The sequence below is a fragment of the Dendronephthya gigantea genome, unplaced genomic scaffold (assembly GCF_004324835.1).
Source record: "Dendronephthya gigantea isolate DGI-Jeju-01 unplaced genomic scaffold, DenGig_1.0 000001F, whole genome shotgun sequence".
Lineage (NCBI taxonomy): Eukaryota > Metazoa > Cnidaria > Anthozoa > Malacalcyonacea > Nephtheidae > Dendronephthya > Dendronephthya gigantea.
This window is the reverse complement of record NW_021163011.1, coordinates 2,711,769-2,739,159: the sequence shown is the minus strand read 5'-3', so window position 1 is coordinate 2,739,159 and position 27,391 is coordinate 2,711,769. Positions and strand designations below refer to the sequence as shown.

Sequence of the window (27,391 nt, the reverse complement as noted above, 5' to 3'; positions counted from 1 at the left end):
ATTAGCATACGTTACTTATTTCGACGGGATATCAATTTTTTAATGAGTGGAATTAAGTAATTTAATGCATTAGATCTACAGCTAAAAAGAAGCCTAATACTAAGTTGAAATACAAAGTTGAAATACTATTAGTAAAAAAATACCATTGGCAAAACGCATTATGGGCATTATACAGCTAATGAAACAAGAAACTATGCGCCGGAATTTTTAGAGACGGATGAGAAACTATAGCTATGCCACTGAGCCCAATACACTAGGACTGTCACAATTAATGCTTAATGCGGATGAGTAATCTTATATAAGAAAATGAACGTATACATGATCCACGATACAGAATATCAGGCATTGGACCTCTGTTCAGGCAATCATATGATGGATTGATCCACTATATCAGTGATAACATCGTATAGCTTCCTTTAGATCAAACTTGGATTATGCTACCACTGTGATGGCATATTTTTTAAAGAAAATATTCTGCGATAGCTCAAGTCTATTTCTTTGTGAAAATGATAAACCGAATAAATAGATAGGAATACCATCCTGATTTGCCGCGCCGATATAAACTATACTGTATGTTACCTTGATATTAATCTTGGTTAATCTGAATTGGCAATTGCGCAAATCATTAGAACATACTTGAAGTGGGTGCGTCAGTATCAATAACTGTTTATTAAGATCACTATATCTTCATTGCATGTTCACTATACTGAGCCGGTCCATAAGCGGTAATCAACCCACTATATAGTTTCGTAATGTAAACTGATATATCGATGGGTAACTTTAACTAAACTTTAACATGTACAAAGTACAGCTATACCATGACAAGGCGTTTCTTAAGTGCGACTCAAGCACTATCCCTTCAGATATTGGCACAGGCGAAGGAAATCTTTGACGAAATTGTTCAATATCATGTGTAATTATATAGATGCTTACAGTCGGTTATGTCTGTTCCTGAAGCGAGGTTTCTCAAATACAAATACTAGCTGTCCCATGCAATGCCATGCAATAGTACCATACTGTCCCAAATCGTAGTGAGCTATATACGGTTGGCTAATTGTTTCCCAACATTCAAAACTCCGTTAGCAATAGAGCGTTTAATAGTATATACCATGCATGCATGTCATGTTCTTTGAACTGCTATATTTTCATTAGAAAACAAAGTATTCTGATTTAAATTATCATACTATATGAATCCTTGATTCTGGTCAGTTACATTAACGTTGCAGATCGGTTGAGAGTTAATTATAACAATCGTCTTACAAAATCATTATAGTGAAGAAATGATATAATGAAGGAATGGCAATGGGCATTTCGAAATGTATGAATGGGTTTGACTATACGATACGATGCAATGACTGCGAGCAAAAAGGAGAAATTTCACTCTATATGAACCTGGTACACATGCTTGCTACAAGCTCACCCGTTCAAAAAACTGCATATACTTATGAACAGAAACAGCGTTTGCCCTCTTTTGTTAGGATTTAATCTAGGAGTTAACAATTGACTAGAACCATTCGAATTCAGTTTGCTAGATTTTATACAGTAATATATAGGCATTCGTCTGACGCAACTTTTAACAGAATTCGAAATTGTTCAGCTAAAGGTATAAAAATACTGGTATGTATATATGTTTATTCGATGTTTTTTACTTCATTCTACTTAATTTTGAATATGGAAATGCGAATGCCTGAATGTGTACAGACAGATTTCTCGAACCTGCCGCTGCATGTATGAATTTGCAGGTATCACTACCAGAAAAATGAAACAAAATTACCGGAACATTCGAAAGCATATTAAATTCGTATCGTTGTATAATTATTCTTCTTATGTCTAATTATATTCAAAGTTATTCAACACTGAATACAACAAAAAAACACTGAGTATATAATTATGTACACGGCAAAAAACCAGAGTCTAGATGAATAAGTATGTATAGCAAGAACCAATGATTATAAATACGCTAATTGCTAAGCTATTGTGTATTTGCGTTACTAGCGGGAAATGACTGAATAGGAAAAGAACAATATAACGGTGAGAAAAGAAGAAAAATCATATACATACTTATTACTGAAAGAACGTTTTTGTCTATACAAATTACAAACTATACGAGACTCGATTATGCATGCATATAGCTTTCGATTTGCGCAAGGTATTTTGAGGTTATATAAGATGATGTCATGCATTATAACATTATAGCTGTATGCTTGTGCCTATGGTATTGGTCGTGATTAAAACCGGTTTTTTTGAGGAAAAAGCCAAAAACGTTTTAATATATACTTAAAGTATAAACGGTATAAAGTTTATATATACGTTTCACATATCACACCAAATATTCGAACTGGAAAAGTGAAAGGTATATATTCTACTAGCTAAGAAAGTTTCTACACTTATATCACATATAATTTGTTGTTACGGATTTCATTTCATTTTACAAACAAAAGAAGCTAGAGCACATGCATGCATGCCAGAGATTTAAAGCAGGGAAATTGATCTGTATTGTATATACTTTGTGATTTGTGCGACTTGACGTCAGGCAGTCACCGTTAGTTATATCAATTCACTAAATATTTAGAAAAATATTTATAAAAACCCTGCATGGATAGTCGGTAAACACAAAGATGAATGTACCCACCTTCTAATGGTCGTGATAAACTTTAAACTCGATATTGTTTATTTCTTTTTTAAATTTCTTATAGTTTTACATGCATGCTCTTGTTGAAACTATATAATAAAATGTCACAGCGTACACGAACCACGATGCGAGATACTGCATGTATGTGGTTCGGCGCGCGCATGCACCGCCAATTTAAGCTTGTTTTCGTGGGTGTAAATCCTAGGTACAATCCGCGTGTTACTATACATGGGAAACCACTTCACATCAAACTTGCAAGAAATCTTGTCAAGTAACACTAACAGTCTTTCTTCTTTTTTCGTTCTTCTTTAAAAACAACTTGAAATGTAAGACAGGTTGCTAACATCCGGCATGATCAAAGCGGAACTAACAAGGAACCGCATTATAATGCGATCCTGATGTATAGAACGTATGCACGTATGTAGGCTAGCTTAGCGTTGCTACATTGGGCATCCAGCTAGCTGCAATGATGTTTCCTTATCGATAACATGCACTTAAGCCCAGTTTCTATATACTTGACGCAATATAGTCATGCATGTTAAGGTGGTTGGTGTTTTTAAATATTGCTATATTTGTGTTCCGTCAACAAGGGGAATTAAAGTTGACTCGAAAATGAAGACAAATTTCCATTCAAATCTATTTCACATCGATGACAGTGACTTGTTTACGGCGATGACGACTGACTGAAAAGCAGTTAAGCCACATTAAAACCAGATTAAGCGATGCATAAAGAATTTTAGTAAATTCACTCGTAGACATGCAGGGAAGAGTACCAGTGCTATATACTGAATTCTATACTTGGACAGAGCAGTTATTTTGAATCATAATATCCTATCCTTGACCGGACTGAAATTGCTCATCACTATACGAGCCGCGCCACACTTCTTGTATTTATTGAATTATTTCAGTTTAAATAATAATATATCGACTTATTGTACTTAAGAAACGACTTGGCAAGAGTGGCAGTCACATTTTATGCATGCATGTCTCATTAGTTATTCACTGACACTAGACCATGCCGACATTATGCCATCATGCAGGGCTATATGACTATAAAGAGTTTTCTTAGCTATATAGCCTATCATACCAATAAAATAATGAAATCCATTGAATTAATAATCTTTGAATATATATATATATGTATATATATATATTGTCACAATATTACACTATGTGTGCATGTATATTAACTCATAAAATATTTCTAAAAATTACGACAAGTTGAAGAAGGTAGCTATATAAAAAAAAACTGTATTAAATGTTAATTTAATAACATTTAAACATATAATAATATTAAACATTTAATACATTTGCCTATAGGCTATAACTGATGAGTAATGTATATACTCCTGGTTAAAACCATAGATATACTTGCATGTCTATTGAGTATTGATCAAGTGCACTTAATTTTTTTGATGTGCTTCAGCTTCATGGACCTTTTAGGTACCGTTAACTCTTGCAGGTGCTTGATAAACAAAACTGAATTTATTGATATTGCACGCGCGTAACAATTAATGTTAAATTGTTGTAAACAAATCAACAAAGTTCTTTTTGTGAACAAACATATTATGCAAGCAGCACTCAATTTATTTGATTTGTGTGGTTCAACATGGTCTGGACCTTTTCATTGCGATTCTTAATGAACAGTGCTTAAGAAATATTGCGTGCGTAACATGCATGCATGCAATGCAAGTTAACTTCTTGTAAACAAAACAAAACAACAAAGTTCTTTTTCTGAGCAAACAGATTATGCAAACAGGACATGCACGCAGGCATAACTGATATTAGACATTTGATGCTAAAATATTCCTGTTTATCAAAAACATGGAATGATAAAAAATGAAAACAAGTTAGCCTTATACGTCCAAGATCGCGAGACACAGGCTATCTCCGCTGGCTGTTGCTCTCCTACGAAAATTGCACGCAAACAACTAAGAAATGTATACCATTAGCATTCTGTAGTTGTTATGCCATATGTGTAGTTGCAATTTTGCATGTAGTTGTCATACTTCTGAGTATCGTTGCATTAATGCATTTGCAAGCAAATCTACCCATGCAGTAAATGTTACCTACCATTTTATACTGCATTGCATGGTCTCGATATGATGCATGATTGGTAAATCATGCATTTATCAATTTAAATCCAAGATATACTCTAATAGTATGCATGCCATTCGAGGGGGCACAAATTTTATATACTTCGTGCAGAACATGCATTACCGGTCGTGATATTGACGCAAGTAGCATGCATAGATTATGCATACACAAAAGCCGTGACAAATTTGGAATACAATACCTCAGACTAAAAAGTGGCTGAGCTAGCTAGTTTACTTTAAGACTTTATCAATCCTTTTGACTGAAACATAAATGTTTTTTGCTTCGTAGAAACCAAAATGAACATAAAACTTTCACTCAATTATCAAGCTGACTCCGGTATTAATAATAAGTTTGCGGCATCGTGCAGCCAAACTGTGCATGATAATGATAAAGTCGACGAATAATTAAACATGAAACCACTGTCGAAAAACGTAAGTTGTGACTTGTGTGTTTTAAGATTCATCTACAATTCTTTGGCACCCACAAAGATCAGTATGATAAATATAGTAATATTACTGCCAAATCTTATATGACTTCGGGATGTATATATATAGTAAGTGTAAGCATTTATTCCTATATTATAGCAAGTATAGGCGAAACTGGAAGGTGTTCAAGGAAACAGTTTCAGAAACACATACACTAGACTTATCTGCTATATAGACCTGCACTGCGTATGCTTTTACTCGCGATTACTTTCGTCATGTCCCTAGGCTCTTTTTATGCATTTACAATCTAATTTCATTCTAATCTTATTTACAATCTATCTCTACTGGCTTATATTAGCCCTCGTCCCCCCCCCATTCTAGTTAAACACCACTTTCCAATTTCCAACTTCCTCGGCTGTGACTGCATGAACATTCTGACAGGAAGAAGTGGGGTTGTGATTTGTTCAAATTAAACTTTTGAATTGATGCTCGAAACTATGATATATAGCCGTAATATACGGCTGGCTTGAAAGTTTCGGCTGTATTCCATATAGGCTATAGCTCACGAGTTGTCGGTGAAGTGTACTTGTGTACATGATGACGCACACGTCCACAAATATTTTTTTTGTTTTTGGCGATGAAATTTCGACTTATGTTCATTTCGTCATGCTTTAAATTAGAATTAAATATACTTGGTCTTTTTTAACAGACCCGTCAAATTAAAACGATAGACCTTTCCAATTTCCAAAGCAGTGCGTGATAGTTGTAAAGTATATATAGGCAAACTCAGTCGAGGTTTATTAGTTCAGTCATTGCTCATAGCGTCAAATCAAGCGAGTTTTTGGAATTGGATCGAGTTACTTTTTATATGCTTTCATGCAGATCTAAATCTCCTACTGCCGGAGCCGAAATAAGATATTATTATAATGATTAAGCCCTGCAGGATAATGGTAGATTACATGCAGAGATCGACTACCGGTTCACATTCAGTACACTGGTTCGAGGTGGCGGAAGGAAGAGGGCGTGTTACTATTGAAAAATTAAGTACGGAGCCACGTCTTTTCTGAAGAAAGAATGTTGTCTAATGTGATTCCTGCCCACAGTCAAAGGTAGAGGGAGGAAAGGCGTGTGGCATACAGACATGCATGCTTCTCATGTTTTGCATTTTTCTACAACTCCCCCATGGTTACCCCACTCCAGTCCTTTCACTTCGCCCTCGCGTGACATTTAGTTTTGTTGGCGAAATGACGGGTGATTTTTGTTGTCTAAAATGTACAAATAAGGCCAAGTTAATTCATGGGACCTGTGACAACTTCCATAACCGCGCTGAATGAAGTTACAAAAATCCTACGCGACAGACGATTAAAGATGATATCACAAACGCTTTGTTCACATTTGAACAGATATAGTCTGATATATGTTTTGAACTGACGACGAACTGTCTGTGAATCTCACACGTTATTGGTTCGCTATGCATGGAAAAGTGCATCAGGCGAATCTTGAAGGCGTCATGCTAAAGCTATATGCAGTTCAAAACAAACCACTCAGCGTCTCAGTCTGTGTGAAGATGCAGGAATGCTCGCGTCCAGACAAACAATGATAAACACCCTAAATGCCATGCCTTAGATAAAAAGTTTTTAGTCGGTTTTTAATATTTCCTTTCATGTCTAATGAACCCAGATAGGATTTGCTTTAAAATGTTTTAGGGGTCAAATTGGGAAACTCGAAAAGCCTGTCACCTACGTATACCTAAATGTCTTAAGACGTGCGAACGGAGCTGAATAAAGTCACTGAGACAAAAAAAACTTTAGCTGCGACGAAATCCGGCGGACCATCCAAGGTCAGCAGTGTGGATTTTAAGGAAAGGGGAATAAAGAGGAAGTTCAACGAAGAGTATCGAATGGATGTAGGCTCTTTAAAACGCGCGAGACTGTGTGAGTGTCATGGTGTCTAGATTTGAGGTTGTGGAGAAGAAAAGGAAGTCGTTTTTTTTATCACGCCACTCTATATATGGACGAATAAATAGCAGAGGGGGTAGTGCAAGTATATATTCACTTTTTCATGTAATACATTCAACATATTCCACATTCTGCATACAATTTCATCTCCTAAACATTTCGTTGGAAATAATTCGATGTTAACCTCCCATTCGTCCTCTTTCAAAATTTACTACGAATAATTGGAAATCCACTATTTTAGAAACAGGAAATTTTAATTTACAAGTATACAAGGTGCATGCATGAGAAATACTGAACACATGCAGTTAGGAACTATTTTTCAGCCTTTTTATTTTCTTGCTCTAGGACTTTCTGTTCCAAAATTTTAAGTTCTTTCTGTAAGCTTGAGTTTTCTATTTCAAGCTCTTTCGTTCTGTTTTGTATCCAAATGAAGCGAATTCTCTTTGCTTCACGCGATCTTCTTGCAGCCTCATTATTACTACTTCTTCGTTTCCAGTATTTCGCATCTTTTGGCTTTGAAATTGTTTCCTGAAAACCTAATTGTTGTTTACCTTTGCTATACCTCTCAGTGTTCTTTCCGTCTTCCGCTTCAGCTTCACCTTCGTGTTTTATTGACGCCAGCTCGAAACCAGGGTGGTCTCTGTCAACCCCGACACTTTTGCTTTCTTCAAAAGACAGAGGAATCATGCTAGACGTTAGGGGATCTAAACTGCTTTTAAGTCTCTGAACGACATCGCTTTCTTCTAGCGAAGTTGCCACCAGTACTAAGTTCACTCTCTTCCTTTGTAGCTTCTGGAGTAACTGACACGTATCTTGACTAATAGACTGTGGTTTCATGTTCTCCTCAATCAAGTCCGATAAATTTTCTTCCATTGCCGTGCTGCTCTCACTTGAAGTTGGTTTATCGTACTGTTCGTTTAATATTTGGTTAAAATATTCGAGTTCGGCATCAACAAGGCGATTATCACTCGACGTACATAAGAATTGTTGCTCCATGTATGTACTTTTGCCAAATGTTTGTGGAAATGATAGTTTTCTGTTTGTTTGGTAAGAATCCGCCATGAAGTTTCCAGCATTTTCAAAGATACACTCACCCATATTGTACCGCGTTGTTGCTGTAACGAAACGGAAAGATCTGTGTTATGTTAATCTAGAGCAATACTTTCTTAATATACCGTACAATTCCTCTTTGAATCAAGTGCTTTTAAGGCAAGCTGATGTGACGTCATTATTCTGAAGTATTCCAACCTTTCGTAACATTATGAATTCAGGATCAAGATGCAGTGGGTGTCCTTTTTGTTCATATTCAGGGTTATGCGATTATTCATCGATACAATTCATGCATACGCCTACACTAATAACTTTGTTGACTGAAATGCACTAAAATCGGTGGGCTGCTATTTTTCCTTTGATTGCGAAAGTAGGTGGTGTAGGCTGCAACTATATTGGTTGACCATTTCAGCTTAAACTGAGATGTATAATACTGATATGAAGAATAGCTACTTCTATGATATTCTCCGCAAGATTTAATTGTTTTAAATAATGGCCTACTTAATCCTGACTGACGCATATATCTGTGTATAGTACTATACTTCATGAAGCTCCACCAAGTCGGAGCCAGTAATTTTTCAAGCAATTTAAAAGTCAGACACTTATCCGGCAGATATAGCGCTACACATACATCATTCTTACAAACGAGCAAAGCAAGGCTTTAGTAAATGACCTTTTCTAGTATCGCATTCAGTTGTGTGTCTGCGTATAGATGTCTTATTAGCCACATGGACAAGCATATTTTTAATCGAAACGGCCATCGGCGAGGGGCACCGAAGGCGAAAAGATATGGACAAGCGGTGTATGATGCTGCATTTCTCAGTATATCGGTATTAGGCAGGGGGAGAAAGAGCTAGCCCTTTTCGGTCTTGTTTTCATCCTCAATATTGTGTGCCAGTGTTATATTACTTCAACCAAAACATTTATCTGCGACATTGGAATCGTTTATGATATACTTATTGTCAATATACTGATCAACAATTTATTTATTTCCAAAATGTGTCAATGTTATTTGTGAAACAAATCTGCACTAAACACACGCAAAAGTTAACTTTAACTGAAAGATTAACGCCTGTAAGGCTGTATTCAAAAAGCTCACTCACAGTCACACTCATTTTAATGCTGATGAATGAGAAAGTTTTCTCTGAATAGATGGAAAGATATAAGGTAAATCACCGCTGAGAATCAAGCCCCTGTTCGGCAGGAAATACTGCCATCGAAACGTTATGAGAAGATTAAAATGTCCCACTCAATGAGTTTGAGTGTGAGTGAGCTTTTAATTTAGAATACAGGCGTAAGTCGTACGCACTTGCGTACATGCACTCTTTGAATGTGACATAATCATAAAAATTTAGTTATTACTGATCAATGAGAAAGTTCTTTCTTAGTCAATGAATAGATTTAAGTAAAACACTGAAAATCAAGCTATTGTTTGACTGATAATACTGCCATGGAAAGTGATAAAAAAAATGAGATCTTCCACTCAATGTGAGTGAGCTTTTAGAATATACATGCAAACGCGGTAGACTAGCTCGTAAACCGAAAATTCAAAAATAATTCACTGAAGGTGTTTTAAATATAGTACAATATATGCGAACGACCAAGTCCATTTGTTAGACTTCCACTGCTCTGTACATTTTATTACTTTACGTATTCGACAAGGCAGAGGAGGTAGAAAAGATAAAAATAGACAAATTACGAGATATATAACGACGTAGAGTCACTCCGGCCATTTTATGTGTACAAATTGTATAAATATGACTTAAGAGAATAATATTGTATTTGTCATGACCGTAGCGGATCAAACGTTGCTATAAAAGTTCATATGAAAGAAATGTTTAAATATTTATACCTCGCAACACAAAACATGATGCAACCGAAGGCGAAGTCTTGCCAAACAAGATAAATATATGAGATGGAATAAATTTGGGTACAACATTATCATTTTCATCTGAATGGATTACTTCGCGAGACTAGTTGAAGAATCAATAAACTGTTTCGCATTGATTTTGCGGCCCAATACATTCAATATCTATACAATTCTGAATTCCCTTCGGCTTCGGTTTTCTTTGTTTTGTAGAATCAGTGCCAGTGGCTTTTTATTTCAGTCATACATTAAGGTTGATTCTTCCACAATCTCACCGCAAATATTATAACTATTCACAGCAATTACCCAAATTGCATGCAGTTAAAACTTGAAAGTAATTAGAGTTAGGCCCGGTTTACACCATCAAATCTTCTGTGATCAAACTTGGAATCTTCAAACAATGATTTGTTGGAATTTTCCAACAACGATTTGTTGAAAATACTGAAGGAAATTGTAACACTAATTAACACTAAGTTATTTCATCCTAATATTTAGTACATAATGTTTAGAACTTTGGATTTAACAACGCAAAATTGCAACTGTGATCACAGAAACTTTGGCAGCCGTAAACCGGGCCATGACACTCATGCACACTCAGCATTAAAGCCAACATTTGGAACGTACAGCAAAATCTGTTTACAAAATTTCATGTGAAATCTAGGAATTATTGTCGTTAGACATATTGCTAATTTTGGGTAATTTATGTGTATTTTCAAATTTGCAAATCAACATAGACGGGTGGAGTACTGCCTGTACTGGTGCTTTATTGCGTAAATCCTTCTGCTGTCCTTGGCTAAAGAAATACACACGCCTCCATTACATGCATGTCATTGGGAATTTTAGTCTAGGTAACCTGTAACTGCTGTAAGACCTTACGGATTACTGGCAGAAACGTGCAACGCTAAATTAGAAGTCGACTCACTGAACGTATGTTGGGCAGACGAGCTCATGCAGAGGCAGAGCTGCATAGCGTCTTAGGCTTCACTGAGTAGAGAACGAATCGTCCAAACTATTTACAATCCTTGACATAGTAAAAAAGATTGTGTGCGTAAAATGTGTAGTCTGTAGATAAATGAATAAAGTGTACCTCGGCTATACTGATCCATCGTGAGGTAATCGACGGGATTAATGTTTTCAACTTTTTCAAGGCCACGAATATAATATTATATTATAATACCGGATTGATCAACGGCAACATATAAATTTCATCATACCTGCTGACAGCTTTAGTTGTGGGCACAGTTGCTAAAGAAAAACGCCAAATCCGAAATGCCAGTTTTTGTAATAACTCACGGAATTTGCCTTGAACTGAGAGATCGTTCACATCGATGAAACACACTGACGGTGAAACAGCCGGCGAAATATTTTAATGTGTAAACAATAATTGTTGTGAATAAGGAATTTCTTGTGTTTATACACGAGCTGAGGTTAGCATTCGTAGCACAGCGAAGATTCAAGTCAAGAGCAGCTAAATTCGATCCATGTTCCGGCTAGAGCAGTCTGAAATCACTAAAAGACACTTCCTAAGCCTAAGGAAATACAGTCTATGATCTATCTACGAGGCGTATGCACATGCATTAAAGTGCTGTTCAAGTCACGCGGCATTACCACGTGTTGAGGACATGCGTCGGACCGTCGGTATACTCGTCGTTTTATTTTGGTTTAGTAAAGATTATAAAGACAAATATAGATGTTGTAACTAACAGCATTGGTGGAGTTTCGTGTAATATCTGATTGAGCAATGAGTATGTACGCAACAAGACACATGAATTTTCCAAAACTGGAAAATGTCAAATGTGTTCCGCACCGTTCTCCCCAGCCTAGTCCCCAGGCCTTTTATATGCTTCTTAGTGCACGCGGCGACGCAGGCGGCGACGCGGGAACTGAGAAGCCAAGAACAAAATGTATTATTTTGGCTAAAGTAGCCGGACGCCTGTTTCATTCGGTGACATCATGTGATAAAAGGCCTGGAACTAGCGAGCAAAGAAAGTTAATTAGTTGTATCATAGACAATCCAGAAGACAGGGCCACTGGAAACGCAAGCTAAAACACTTATAATGTTGACGCGCCATCCGTGATATGGCTTTATCAACGTCAATTTTTAAGTTGCTACGCAACCGGGCTCTTTATTCAGAAAAAATAATGCAAAGTAGATCCAGCAAAAGTTTGCATATTTTGAAGGATTTTTTGAATATAAATATAATATTTCTACCTGACCTTTATTAGTCAGATAAATTTTCAAAGTAAGTGCGTTTTCATTTTTCATCTTGAGTGTAAACAGTGCTCATAGTTCCAGTTCCAGAAGTGTTTGCATAAAAAATATACGCACGTAAAAATTAGGTAGTTTTTTGGGACCCTGTAACTTGACTAATCAAAGCTATAAATTTTCATTGAAAACATACAAATAGCATCTTATATTACAAAAGAATGCATTAGGACAGCGACTGCAACTTGCAACTTGTCTTCTGGATTGTCTATGGTATTTAGTTTAAATTTAAGTTATAATTAGTTCTCGATCGGTATAAACCCTGTCCTTCCACTAAAGCTAGATCAATCTTTCCTTCAAAGTGTAACGTAGTTAACCACGTGATGATAGATCACATGACAGTAGAACACGGGTAGAAGTAGTGTGGATGCGAGCAAGAGGCTAAGCTAGATTGTTGATATTAAAAACTATATTTAAACACAATATACGGGTTGAAGAGTATATTATAATTGGCGACGAGTACATGTAGATATATTCGAACTCATGAGCGTAGAACAAGAAAACATACAACCAGTCTCGATGGCTACAACTCTCGATTTGAAACCACCACACCCGTTTGATGCGGAGGGTGACAGTTCCTCGCTAGCCCAACGCTGGAAAGAATGGCGAGAACGTTTTAACATGTATACAGTGGCTGCCAACATCAAAGACGATGCACAGAAACGCGCAGTGTTACTGTATGTAGCGGGTCCATCGGTTCACAAAATATTCAAAACACTACAAAACACAGGAACGGATTTCAAAACGGCGCTCGAGAAACTCGACGAATATTTCCAGCCTCAAAAGAACGTTATTTATGAACGGTATGTTTTCAAACAAACACACCCAAGTCCAGGTGAGTCGATAGATAGTTTTATCACTCGTTTACGTACGTTGGCCGAGACATGTGAATTCGAAAGCACGGACAATGAAATACGCGATCAATTTGTTATGACATGTTCGTCTCACGGTTTTCGTACAAAGCTTTTACGCGAGAAGGATTTGACATTAGCAAAACTCATAACTCTGGCGAGAGCGAAAGAATTAGCAGAAAAACAAGCCTCCAATATCTCGGGACAACACAGCTCTCAAAACGGTGACAATCGTGTAAACAAATTGGAAAATAGAGAGGCTAAATCGGGAGGCGAACAAGGAAAATATGTGCCAAAATGTCGAAATTGCGGCAATGATTTCAAACGTGGTCACAAAGAGGTTTGTCCAGCCAAGGGCAAGACCTGTCGAGCATGTGGCAAGCCTAACCATTTCGCCAAAGTGTGTAGGGGTAAAAAGAATATCAGAAACCCTCATGGGAAAGATAACAACAAAGAATTGGAAGAATCGGTTAAATTAGCACAACAACAACACCTCAAAGAACACAATGTGCAAAGCCCAAGTTCGTCAGACGATGAATATACTTTTGCTGTGTCCTCACCAGCAAAAGCGACCAGCACCAAAATACAAATAAATGGGACTCCGATCGAAGTAACTATTGATTCGGGAGCCACAACCAACATTCTCGATAGTGTGGCGTTCTCTTGCATTCAGAAGCGAAATAAACATGTACAATTAGAACCAACTCAAACAAAAATATATGCGTACAATGCCGTTCAGCCCTTACCGCTGGTAGGAAAGTGTTGTTTCGCAGTTGAGTCAAATCGCAAGCGTGTAATAACCACATTTTATGTTGTCAAGGGTAAAGCAGGATCACTACTCGGTAACGAAACGGCTGCGGAGTTAGGTATTTTAAAAATAAACGTGAACGAAATTCGTAAAGTGAGGCAAAGTGAAACAAACACTTCTCGGATTCAAAGCAAACAAACAACAGGAAGTCAGAGTAAAATCGAAAGCGGAAGTCCGAGAAACGGAAGTCGCGCGAACAGTCAGAATACATTAGGAAAACGCGAAATTAATGAGAACATCAATACGAGAAACATTGATAAAAACACACAGAAAATTTTGGATAAATTTCCGGAGCTCTGTAATGGTATCGGGTGTCTAACAGAGTATGAGCAGTCATTGCATGTTGATCATACAGTCACTCCAGTTGCACAACGACCTCGGAGAATCCCATTCCATTTACGAAAGCAAGTTTCCAACAAACTTGATGAGTTACAGAAAATGGACATTATTGAACCAGCAGAAGGACCTACGTCATGGGTATCCCCAATAGTCGCTGCCCCAAAACCACACAACTCAGCCGAAATCAGATTGTGTGGTGATTACCGTCAACCAAATCAAGCATTGTTAAGGGAGAGACATCCAATCCCTACGGTTGAGGAATTGATCGAAGATATGTCAGGTGCAGTGGTATTTTCAAAACTAGATCTCAAAGCGGGGTATCACCAAATTGTCCTGGAAAAGAATTCGCGCAACTTAACCACTTTTTGTACACACAAGGGACTGTTCCGTTACAAACGTCTGCCGTTTGGTTTGTCGTGTGCTTCGGAAGTATTCCAGAATGCAATACAGCAAGCGCTCCAGGGACTAAATGGGGTAAGAAATATCGCGGACGATATTATAGTCTGGGGAAAGTCTCAAAAAGAGCACGACAAAAATTTAGAGGCGCTTTTACAACGGCTAGTTGTGAAAAAGCTTACATTAAATCTCGAAAAATGTAAGTTTAATCAACCAGGTCTCTGGTTCTACGGCTATATTCTGTCAAAGGACGGACTCTCGGCTGATCCCAAGAAAGTCGAGGCAATCAAGAATTTCAAAACACCAACAGATGTGAGTCAGCTTCGTAGTTTTTTGGGCCTTGCCAACTACTGTGCACGGTTCATCAAGGACTTCTCCACTCTCACCGCTCCACTACGTGAATTAACAACGAAGTCAGCCAAGTGGTGTTGGTCAAATGTCCATGAACAAGCCTTCTCTAAAGTTAAACAAGCTATTGCTTCGGACTGTACAATGGCATTCTATGATCCAAATCGACCTACTACCCTGACTGTCGACGCTAGTCCAGTTGGCCTCGGCGCAGTCTTATCGCAAACTCAAGTGAACGGTCAGGAACGTTGCATTGCCTATGCAAGTCGGTCATTAAGTCCAGTAGAAACTCGTTACTCGCAGACGGAAAAAGAAGCACTGGCTGCAGTGTGGGGTTGCGAGCGTTTTCACCTGTATCTCGTGGGTACTCAGTTTGACCTCATCACCGACCACAAGCCACTCGAGATTATTTACAGTCCCAAGTCAAAACCACCTCTTCGAATAGAAAGATGGCTCTTACGATTACAGCAATACAAGTTCAACATCAAGTATCGCCCGGGAAGCGGCAATCCTGCTGATGTTTTGTCCAGACAGCCTTTGTTTACAAATTACAAGTCAAGCACCATTGCTGAGGAGTACATAAACTTTGTACAAGATCACTCCATTCCGAAGTCGTTAACACTCGAAGAGATTCGTATTGCCACTGCGGAAGACCCAGAACTGCAAAACGTTATTTCAAAGGTAAAAGGTGGACATTGGAACAAAGCAGAACGCGACATGACCTCGTATTATAACCAACGCGAGCAGTTAGCGTTGTCGGACTGTGAAATAGTACTCCGAAATTCCCAGATCATTATTCCAAAAAGTCTCCAGGCTCGAGTGCTCGCTATTGCACACGAAGGGCACCAGGGAATAGTTAAGACAAAGATGCTTCTACGTAGCAAGGTATGGTGGCCGGGTATTGATAATCAAGTTGAACGACTGGTCAAGCAATGCTTACCCTGCCAAGCAGCAGTCCACCAATCACCCAAATGCCAACCGCCTCTCAATATGACGAAATTACCGCCCCATCCGTGGCATACTGTACATGCAGACTTCTGTGGTCCTTTTCCAAATGGTGATAAGTTATTGGTCGTGATTGATGCACACTCCAGATATCCAGAAGTCGAGATAATGCAAAGTACAACGACCACGGCGGTTATAACCAGATTGCAACGAATTTTTTCAAGGCATGGGTATCCGGAAGAGTTTACCTCCGATAACGGTCCTCCATTCAACGCAGCGGAGTTCACCAATTACCTAAATGAACATGGAGTTCATCATCGCCGAATTACACCTTACTGGCCCCAAGCCAACGGGGAAGCAGAGCGATTTATGAAAACCGTTACAAAAGCAATCCGCACCGCCCATTCTGAAGGAAGAAGATGGCAAGATGAGCTTGACACGTTTCTTCTCAACTACAGGTCAACTCCTCATTCAACGACTCACACCAGTCCAGCAGAACTTCTGTTCAATCGTGTGATCAGGAATAAGCTTCCTAGTTTTTCATCACTCCAACCCAGCGAGGATAGCGACCAACAACACGTCGTTTGTGATAAAGAGGAAAAGAGGAAAATGAAAATGCATGCTGACAGAAGAAACAAAGCAAAAGAAAGTCCATTGAAAGTCGGTGACTATGTTTTAGTAAAAACTCCAAAGGACAATAAGTTGTCTCTGCCTTTTCAATCCGAAACCATACAAAGTATAGAAATCAAAGGTAATATGGTAACAGCTCGTAACGCTGAACAAATGGTAACTCGGAATGTTTCCTTTTTCAAACGTCTCATTAATTATAAGAATCCCATTCTAACTGATGATGAAGATGATTCTGATAATGATTATGAGCAACAGGTCCAAGAATTACCGATCCAAGAATTACCACCACGAGAACAAAGATATCCTTTGAGACAAAATCGAAGACCACCGGACTATTTTAGATTCAACCGGTGAACTGTTTATGTTTAGTAATTGTTTAAATACTGAAACTGTATTTAGTGTTAAGAATAACCAGTAAAGCGGACAGCTAAAGACTTTAAGGTAGTTTATACCGTACGTACCATTAGTTCATATTGACATTATAAATCTTAAAAAGAAAGGGAGGGATGTAACGTAGTTAACCACGTGATGATAGATCACATGACAGTAGAACACGGGTAGAAGTAGTGTGGATGCGAGCAAGAGGCTAAGCTAGATTGTTGATATTAAAAACTATATTTAAACACAATATACGGGTTGAAGAGTATATTATACAAAGGAGGAGATTGGTCGATGTAAAGAGGATCTAGATTCTAGAGTCTACATCTCATTTAGTTGATTGTTTCAGTTAGTATACGGTTTACCATTTTTATCGACGATTAAAGATGCAATCTTCTTATAAACCACGTTTGCACTGCAGCCCATACCACCTGCTGTTGAGAAAACAAGAGGAGAAAAAGACCCACGTTCTACTTCTCTGATACGTTCGTTATATGCTCTTCTTTTCTCAAGCACATTTCTGTGATAGCATTGGGAGAGCATCGCCCATGCACTAATATAACGCCTTCGGCATCGTTGCACTCAAACACTTGACGAATCGCGTGTACTGCTGCTTCATAGCCTGACAAATCTCTAGCACATGTCTGTAATGGACCTGTAGCTTCTTGGATTTCTTTACCAAAAACTCCAGCAACCGCTTTACCAATGATACGACGAGACACCTCTTCAATCCCAACTGGACGTACTCCAGGGCATTTATCAAGTGCAATAAGGCGACTGGCAAGAAGAGCTTCTAGACCTGATGGGTCAACCGGTAAGTGGTACAAATTCTTCTTGCAACCATAGATAAGATAAAGCATGACATAAAGCAGTGGAGCATGATTTAAATTATGTACGACCAGATGGTCCTGCACTTCCTTCTGTTTTAATGGCCGTATTCCGTAACTATAGCTGATGGTACGGGGGACAACCAGGGGATGTTTTTTCAAAAGTGATTCTCATTCTCAGGGTTTTCGGGCCATTCGGGGGTGACACGACTATCCAAAGTTAGAATCTCTCCATTGTTGTCTTCTGAAATCTTCCGAATTGATGCTCTTACTTTGCCCTCAATCATTAACTTCGCAAAGACTGGCAGTATGCTCATGTATGACGGCAGTATGCTCATGTATGTATCGCAAAGACTCTGCCAGTATGACGTACTGGGGATTACTTCCTGTTCCACTAGACGCGGGCTCAGAAAGGTGAACAATAAATTATTATGCATAATGCATTGTTTTTGGCATTGTTAGTTGTTTAATACCTCTTGTTACCGTAGACGGTAGACTTGTAACAAATTTGGCAATTTTAGTGAAAATGTTGCAGCCTATTTTGGAAACACTGAATAAAAAGAACATAATATTGGCTAGCGGCTCTCCCCGAAGAAAGGAAATAATGACCGCTTTGGTGAGTTTCCATCTTAACTGACTGGATAGTGCACACGTGGTAAAGTGGGCCAATTCCATATAAACATCCCTCTATCTCAATCCCACTTGGAATTTCTTAGGGGAGCTGAACTATGACTTGAAAATCCACAAGGGGGAGATGAAATATTATTGGATTTCCTCTTTAGAGAAACAAGTATCCTAGGAAGGAGGGTATAGCAATATTAAATAGTAGCCTATTTGCAAAAATAGGCTAAACCACTATCTCCTTTTTAGAGGTTTTCTGGGCCCCCTTGAATGTGCCACTTATTTCATTTAGGCACGGGTTTGCTCATAATTCTGGAGAAATTTATAAAAGGGCTTAGTATATGTAAAGATAAATGATCCATCCCCTTTTGGATAGCCAGACCTGCCATCATTGCAATAAGAGATAACATCTATCTTGCTTGAAATAAAACCGCAATTACTGATGTTGCTTTTTTGCAATAAAGTAGAAGAGGGAAGTCAATGCACAAAATGATGGTGTTTTTCTGAGTGAATGATGAATTTTGTCAAATGTGTATGCATAGATTTTGCTTCCTAAGTGTTTTATTGCTGTTTATACACTGTGCCTACAGGAAGCCAGACATTTGTACAAGAAGGAACGCCACAGAACTTGTTTTTTTCTGAAGGCTCAACCCTCAAATCTAACCACTAGGTTGCAATTTTGCATTTCTGTATCGGAAAAATTTTAATTTTTCTTTGGAATATGCATTCTGCATTCTTTTGACAGCTCATTGTACACATCTGACAGCTGTTAGCCTGTCAAATGGCCATTTTGAGGCTTAAAGTATACACAAGGTTATTGATTCACATGATTTGTTTTTGCCATGTGCAAGCTTCAAATTTTGTTGAGTATTTAAAAATCTTTTTCTCGCCAAGTTTGAAGCCTAAGTGGCTTATCAATGTCTGCAGTGCCACCAGAAGGTGTGTGCAGGGTGCAAGACAACACTAATTCCAGTGCTGTACTCTGCTCTACTCTCTACTCTGTAAAGAAAGGGTATAGCATTATCCTATTTACTGGTGGTGGTGGTGCTGATGCTAGAAGATAGCTAAGAATATCTTGTATATTCTGATCCCTAAAAAACTGAAGAAAACCGCGGAAAAATTAAATTCACTGGATCTAATAGCAGTGACGAAAATAGAAAAAATAAACTCCTTTTTTTATCAAGGGTTTAAGATTCACTTCAGTTCCATCATTGTTTGAAGAGAATTTAGAAAAGTCCTTATTCAGTGGACCCAGTGAGTATGCAAAGGAAACTGCGCGACAAAAGGCCTTAGAAGTTTATCATCGTGTTCATAAGGTAGGCACGTGTATACATACAATAGGTACAAATTTATTAGTTTCAGTTCTGACACCGTTCTGATAATTCTTCCAATGAAGAGCGTTGCTGCTCGTTAATTTTTTCGTAAATGTTGTTCATAAACTCAAACAAAAAATATAAAAGGTTCTCTTGCGAAAGGTTCTCTCGTAGTAAAATCGTAACATTTCTCCTATTTTTTATGAGTGGGTCTATATAGTGTTAATTAGGTTACGTTGGTTTCATTTAATACGTTTTACCAAGACACCGACCAATTAACATATATTACAATAATATTCCTTCAGTTCACGGTGGCACCGTGGCAGAGGTGGCTAATATTCATATTTTCATATAAGAAGACGTTAAAACAATTCATTTCAAAAGAAACTTAAGAATGCGATCTTCCGCCGTCTATGCGATGATAGATCACATAACCTTACAAAAAATCCCAGGGTTTTGCATTTCAATTTCTTGCCCTGTCCCCGCACTTTTATTTAAGCTATTTAAGCACTCCTACACAAATTATTTGACAAATTTTTTGTTATGCTACTCCTGATGATATTATTTTGTTTTACAAAGACAGATGAGCCAGACCTTATTGTTGCCGTCGATACAGTTGTTGTAAGTAAAATTTGAAGAAAGTATTTTGTTGATAGCCTTTTTAAACTAAATACCCTTTCATGAATAAAAATGGTAGCTACATTTCTGTCGTCGTCTTCATACGTCTGCTGAAAATGTAATTGGATACACTCACGCGCACTTGTTCTTTTAACGCGGCCACTGTTTGGTTCCTTACAAACTCTTGCAACCACCAAATTTAATTTGGCAATTTTAGACAATTTTCGGGTATAGATTCGTTACATCACATGATCGCAAGCAAAAGCAATAATGACTGCTTATATGAGCCGGGCTAACCAGCTAGTCATAATATATTCATGAAAATCTTCCTTAGTAAAAGTAAAACAGAATGTTTCAACGAGGTACAGCAGAATGTTCGCCAAACTGTAGCTAACCTTTAAATTTCATGTGGGGTTCTGTGACCACAGTATAGGTGACGAAATCGCTGGGTACCCGGGTTGGCCCGGCTTCATATAAACACACCCCTCTGGCCCTCTATAATGGTGCTCGTTATTGGTAATAAGAAGATGCCTTATTAGTTACGAGGGCAAACCCGCGAATACTTCCCCACTTACGAGCAAGTTAAGCTGCAGCGGCTTCTCTCTTTAATATAGCATGGAAAACGTTATATACGCGTTATATATACACCTTCTCTAATTTTACCACCCTCCCCCCCTAGATTTTTGTTATGGAAGTCTCGCATTGGATGTTCATGCACTATATGTACCTTCTGTTATAATTCAGTTTCTAGACAAGATTATTGAGAAACCAAAGGATGAAGAAGATGCGTATCGGATTATTAAGAGGTATTTTAAAGAAGATTCGAAAACGTTTGTGCATAGTTTGAGGAGTCATGCAACGCATTCGCTCTTGTCAATCTTGTTCGATCTCTGTCCTTTCTTAGTTTGAATGGAAGAACACATTCAGTGCACAGCGGTGTAACATTTCTTAAACCAAATAAGAGCGAGTCGTTGAAAGGTGAGTTCGACAAATATACTTCATTCTCAGATGTAACTAAATACGTTGGCATTGTACTTGTTTCGCCATATGAGTCAATATTTGCAAGTTTTTTTTTCTGGGAAAAACATCCCGATCGATAAACCACCTCAATTGGCCCTTCATCATTATAAACTTTCAAATTCATATTCTGAATTTTCTACGTCGAGATTATCGTCTCCGGCAAAGTAAAATTCATCGGTTTTCCAGATCAGATTTAAATTTCAGTATTAATTCTACATTTATCGTGTTATTTTGCCTAATCTGCAAATATAGCTTGGATCTGTGTGTGGCATTTCGCACAACCCAAGAAATGTGTCTCATTTAATAACTTGGATGGATTTTTTTATAATGTATTTTAATCGTTTTTGTTATGAATTATTATCCATATCCATATTTTTCCATACTGCTAGTAAACCTGGATTTTTTTTCGTTTAAGAGCCTTTCTCTATACGCCAGTTCGATGAAGTAACGAAGGTCACATTTGGTTCGTTAACAGATGAAATGATTAAAACCTATGTTGCAACTAAGGAGCCTTTGTACGTTCTGGACATTCATTTATTGCATTCAGTTATTGGCCCGATTAAGAGACGGATTATCCGTTTAGACGAACTTGAGCAAGCGAAAGATAGTTCGTCTTCTAGTTCGTCTGTGTGTAAACACGGGCAAACAGACGGATCATTCGTCAACACGAGTTCTTTTTTATAGACATATTTGAATGGTATAGTCGTCTTGACGCATCATCCGTCTGTTAGTATAAATACGGGGTGGGGACGAACAACAGAAATTCATCATAAAACGGCTCTTGTGTACTCTTTACCACATAAATAATTTCCTAATTCCCGTGCACTTTCTTGACGCGCGATTCTGTTTTGTTCGACATATTCGTCTATACACTTGCGATTTTTGCTGTGATTTTTTTCGATGTTAACGAGCGGATAAGTTACGTATTTGAAAATAAGGGTACTTAGGGCTACATCAGATCATTCATAACTTTCCCCTCGTTCATATCCATTAAAAGAAGAAAATCGCAGCAAAAATTGCAACTGTAAACGGGCCTTGAGATATACAAAACAAAACAAGCCAACACATATGAAGCAAAAATGCTGTACCAGTGGACGTTACTAGAATAACAAATTGCTTTTTTCTGTTTTACAGGGACAAAGCTGGTGGATATCCTTTTTATCATAAAAAGTGAATGTGGTTGCATGAGTGGATACAAAAAAACTATACCATCGCTCTCGTTGATTTATAAAATAATCCCGTAAGTCAGAAACTTAACCAAATCATTCTAAATTTTACCTGTGAAATTCGCGAATTGTACATATGCATGTGTGTATCAGGTCAGCAATTATAATTGATTCAAGTGAATGAATCCCGTTAAACCTAAAAACATACTCCTGGAACATACTCCAGCAAAAACATCTTGAACCTCACGACATGAGCTATAAATACGTATAATCTTTCAATTAGTGATGTTAAGGTTCCATGCAGAATCATTGCCAAACCATGCACATGCAGTGTGGTTTAAAATAGCTTGTTTTAAAATTCTATAGTTCATGAAGCCTCATCTTGTAACCAGGGAGCAGCTTTACAAATTAAGGGTCTTCAAACAACTTCGCATGAACTGTGGCTTAAAACTGCCTGAAATAGAAACTTCTCGACGTTTCGACCTAAGCTGCCGTTTTGACCTAAGGGCCTTCGTAGTATTAGTATATGACTCATACTAACTCTTCTGATGAAGGCCCTGAGGTCGAAACGTCGAGAAGTTTTTTTTTATTTTAAGCTGGTATTATTATATTAAAGATTATCGTTAGTTTCTTTGACTTTACTTATATACGGCATACAGTCAACAGGTCTCGGCGGATCTTTTGTCAAAAGCATATCTGGAGATTACTTTAACGTAATGGGATTTCCTTTGCATCGCTTTTGTGTCGAAATACGAGCGATTCTGGAGGATAGTCATATGAACGACACCTAACAGTAACGTGTGGGTTTCCAGAATGACAATGTCTTCTCTTCTCAAATTCAGTGGAAGCATCAAGGATGGATGTAGTGTATGACATTTTTTTATATTTTTAATTTGACATATTGCATTCATTCATTGAAATACATGAATTGGACCACCGTTTTGCACTGCTTTAACAGTTTAACCATAATATTTTCAGTCAGTCTGTCAAAACCTTTTTGACATCTTCCGAGGGTTAACAGTGGATCGCGCAGGATAATTGGCGTTTTGAATTTAGCTGTTGTACTACGTTTTCTAGCCTGCTCGCAGACTAAGTTAGGGGGCCGGAAATTAAACGGGGAAAGTCTGCGAGCAGGCTATACGTTTTCCTATAAAGGAATATATTTGCGTTAGTTGATCAGAAAGCATAACTTTCCATGCAGGTGCGTCTGCACGCTTCGAAGAGGGTAGCCATTTACGTGTACCTTTTTCTGTGGAAAAATCATAAGGCGAAACTGTATCATATATATAGCATGCATGCATAGTAGCTATCACATCAAAAGTAGTTAGCTATCATAATTATACCAAATTGTTAACCCAAAATCTTTTTTCTTAATTTCTCCTATTCAATTTTAATTTCAACAGTTGTTTAATTTTACTTTTTTTTGGCAATTTTTTTTGAGAAATGTAACTCATTTTTTTAACCCATGATGCATAGGAAAAATTGCTGTGTGAAAAAGTTAATCGTTCGTGCAAAGAAAAGAATTGCTGGCGCACGCGATATTCTAAAAATATTCTAAATATTTTTTATAACTTATTTAAATTCAAGCAAACAGGGGTATATATATCGAGAAAAAAAACAACATTCAACAGTCTGACTCAAAAACCGCCACCAGCAAGACTCTTATCGCTGCAACCTCGTTCCCAGGGATTTTTTCGCTATATTCGTTGAGGAAATTTTGGTTTCCCGACACATTCATCCGTTGCACATATCATATGAATGCAAACTCGTGCAAACTTTCAGTTGGCTTAAAAATAAACTGGGCAAATTGCATCATTGTGGTGCTGCTGGTTTAGCAACCGTTTTTTATGCTCCAAAAGGGTCGTTTTCACGAATGATGCGCATATAATCGGTCAGTAAAAATGAATCTCGTCATTTTGTTTACATTACTGGAATTATATGTCAATAATGACCATGCATAACAAACCAAAAATAACCCTGCACTTAAAGTTAAGTCAACACAACATATCTGCGATATCGCCCTCCGTGATGTACAGATGTTATCTTAGAATGCAAGTATTCGTATTTTGCAGTAAATTCATCTCCAGTACGACAATGCTTCGAGGAATGTTAAACCTATTTGCATGAATAATCCGCGTGAACTGCACACCAAAAAGCTCCATAAAGAACATTATCTCTTCAGTCTTCTAGGGCCTCGCGAATAGCCGGATATCCTGTGCAGACAAAAATACTTTGATTGGTGAAATCAGTTTATAATGTACGTAGGCTGCGTTTGGTTAACCTTTAAGCCAATTTCTGTTTTGCAATGCTGTTGACGAGCTTCGCATTTGAGACGCAGTGCTGATTGAACGAGACCTAGAAATGACCAATCAAGTTTTCGCTCTCAAAATGACCCCTATACAAGACCACAGCTTTCCCGGGAGAATCCCCTGAGAACCGTCAACGTCCAGCTTTTAATAGCCTGGCCCGTATAGGTGTTCCCAGGAGGTTACCCGAGTCCCTGCCATGCCACAATTTACAAACCTATTAAGTTATTAAAAATTACGATTTCATTAAAAGATTTTTTTGCAAGACGCCCACGCCATCTCTCAATCCTTTCCTTCACGACTAATCTATAGTTGCACACTGGATGTAATTCGTTGGAAAAGTATCCAGTAAAAGAGAAGGCATTACCTCTTTTATTACTAACCTCGTTTAAGATACATATTGAGATCTGATTTGCTGATTGAAATATATAACAGCATGGCTTTTAGTTGTCTGTGGGTGAGAAGTAACAATCACCGCTGCATATCCACCATTTATTTATGCACACGTCACGTGGATTTCGCTGTGTGGAAACTAGCACGCCGCTTTTCAACAAAGCTTTGTGCATTATTGATATACGCCGGTAATGAAGTTTTCTCGTTCTATTAAAACATCACATTATGTAATCATATTAAAAGTTCCCTTTCCGTTGTTTGCATTCACAAGATCGCCAAATTAACATGTTTTTCTGTTCATCATGATTTACGACCAACGTAATATTCGCAATTAAAAACATGAAAACTTGAAACTATTTAAATTGAGTTATTTTTACAAGCTTATCTACAGAGCTACACAGATATTAGTCACCATGTTTCCGGTTTCAAATAGATTATGACGTCAATACCTGGACTCATGACTATATCTATTCTCATGACACTGGCTCATTCACGTGAAATCTCTACGCAAAATATATTAAGAATTCTCACTATATATATATATACAACAATAACAACGTGGTCAAATGGCAGGGTGATGTTTTGGTTTGAAATGAATATAGGGAAGTTAAATTGGAGAGAAGCAATAAAATTGAGGAGCGGGGGGGGGGAGTAGGCAAGATGTTTGCAATATATTACATGCTATTCTTCAAAGAACGGGCATTGTAAACTTTTGTAAAAAGTACATATATTATTAAAAATATCATTAAAATTTAATTATTACATCATTAAACCTGAACCCAACAACTAGCGTTCAGTCATGAGGCGGACCAGCCCTGTTTAGCAGTGCTGGGATTTCGCTTCCCATATTATTTCACTATATTTGTAAAATTGCATTCATATGGAAAGGGGCCAGCCCGGCTCTGCCAAGATCCCTACTAAACGAAGCGAGATATCGATTTTAGACTCATATATGCATGAAAATATCAAGCGGACCAGCAAAAGCCAGCCTGGCTGGCCCGTCTCATTTGAACAGGCAAGTTTTCCTTGACACGTTATCCCAGCCAAGTTTTATTTGCTCGTGTGTACGCGAAAAAATTGTCAAGGAGCCTTGTTCAAAAGCTAGTCATGCCAGCTTTTCAAGTAGGAAACTGCGCAACAATATCTTCAAGCCAATTGAGCTGTTTTTTGGACGTTTTATCATTCCTATTTGTTTTGAGATTCGATCGTATACTCATTTTATCACATTGCTGTAAATATACTCGACATATATTATCGTAAAACTTGTCAAGGAAAACTTGTTCGCCATACACACGAGCAAGTGAACTGTCAAGGAAGACCTGCCCGTCTGTACGGGGCTTAGGAAGGTCCTAATGTGAGATTGATGGCGCCCCACTCAACTAGCGTGCAAAATGCTAATAGCGTGGTCACAATTTCGTTTGAATTTTCTCGTGGACTATTTGTCTATTTCCACTTTTCAGGACGTAAATTATTCCAGAACATTACAAAACCAATAGTTGCGAATGATCAAAGTTAACTTAAGGCAAACACAGCGACATCTGTCTATCGTGCAAGGCTGGATACAAGTTACCTATGGAAGCCTCGAAAGACCGGGAGTCTTTCAAAAATCCCGCACATGTTGAAAATCCAGCTTCCTTAATTATCGTTATTGCATCCTATTAGAAAGAATGGAAACCTCCCATGCAGATTATTCATGTTTACAGTTTAATCGGTTAGTGAAAGAATCGTTTTCTATATAAAGCTCGAATGTTCTCAGTCGCCGTCACAAATCATGTTCTGCAGTTTATTTAACGCTAGATTAATTTGTTCTAACAAGTACCAGAAGTTCAAGCCGCTTAACGACCTAAAACAAATAAAGAGCGAGATTTGACGACATCTGGTCTGTGTCATTTTATATAAGCCCACACTTGAACTGCAAAAACGTGTCATTCAGCTACGCAGTCCTTTTAAATCTTTCGTCAAGGAATTTCAATGAGATTGTCATCGCGAAGATACGAATAGGAAACTGTTTCCGTTTAAACAACGTTAATATCGTTCATGTTATTCCATCGCGAAAATTCTGCATACGTAGTCGCTGCCTATAATATCGCTTCGAATCGCGTCACAAAAGCAAAGCTCGACTCGACAACACAAAATG

The 27,391-nt window shown here is 37.9% G+C and overlaps 3 protein-coding genes across 4 annotated transcripts; 2 read left to right on the top strand and 1 right to left on the bottom strand.

Moving 5' to 3' along the window:
- Window positions 1-7,192: 7,192 nt before the first annotated feature.
- Window positions 7,193-11,602, bottom strand: LOC114529111. Its single transcript, XM_028550863.1, has 2 exons — window positions 11,244-11,602; window positions 7,193-8,227 (listed from the first exon to the last, which is right to left on the bottom strand). Exon 2 carries the CDS (start codon window positions 8,208-8,210, stop codon window positions 7,425-7,427), a length of 786 nt encoding a protein of 261 aa, XP_028406664.1. The 5' UTR covers window positions 8,211-8,227; window positions 11,244-11,602; the 3' UTR covers window positions 7,193-7,424.
- A 1,314-nt stretch (window positions 11,603-12,916) lies between these two features.
- Window positions 12,917-16,966, top strand: LOC114530753 (uncharacterized protein K02A2.6-like). The gene has a single exon (XM_028552373.1). It carries the CDS (start codon window positions 12,917-12,919, stop codon window positions 16,964-16,966), a length of 4,050 nt encoding a protein of 1,349 aa, XP_028408174.1.
- A 1,106-nt stretch (window positions 16,967-18,072) lies between these two features.
- Window positions 18,073-27,051, top strand: LOC114525491 (probable bifunctional dTTP/UTP pyrophosphatase/methyltransferase protein). 2 transcript variants are annotated; one of them, XR_003687203.1, is made up of 9 exons: window positions 18,073-18,433; window positions 19,623-19,754; window positions 20,331-20,372; window positions 21,114-21,175; window positions 21,274-21,347; window positions 21,805-21,904; window positions 22,524-22,538; window positions 23,202-23,422; window positions 26,715-27,051. XR_003687203.1 is itself a non-coding variant. In XM_028546865.1 (8 exons), the coding sequence occupies exons 1-8, from the start codon at window positions 18,344-18,346 to the stop codon at window positions 23,344-23,346; spliced, it is 660 nt and encodes a 219-aa protein (XP_028402666.1). In that variant the 5' UTR covers window positions 18,073-18,343; the 3' UTR covers window positions 23,347-23,986. The 2 variants fall into 2 exon arrangements, 1 of the variants encoding a protein (XP_028402666.1); XM_028546865.1 differs by lacking the exon at window positions 26,715-27,051 and having other exon boundaries at window positions 23,202-23,986.
- Window positions 27,052-27,391: the final 340 nt, after the last annotated feature.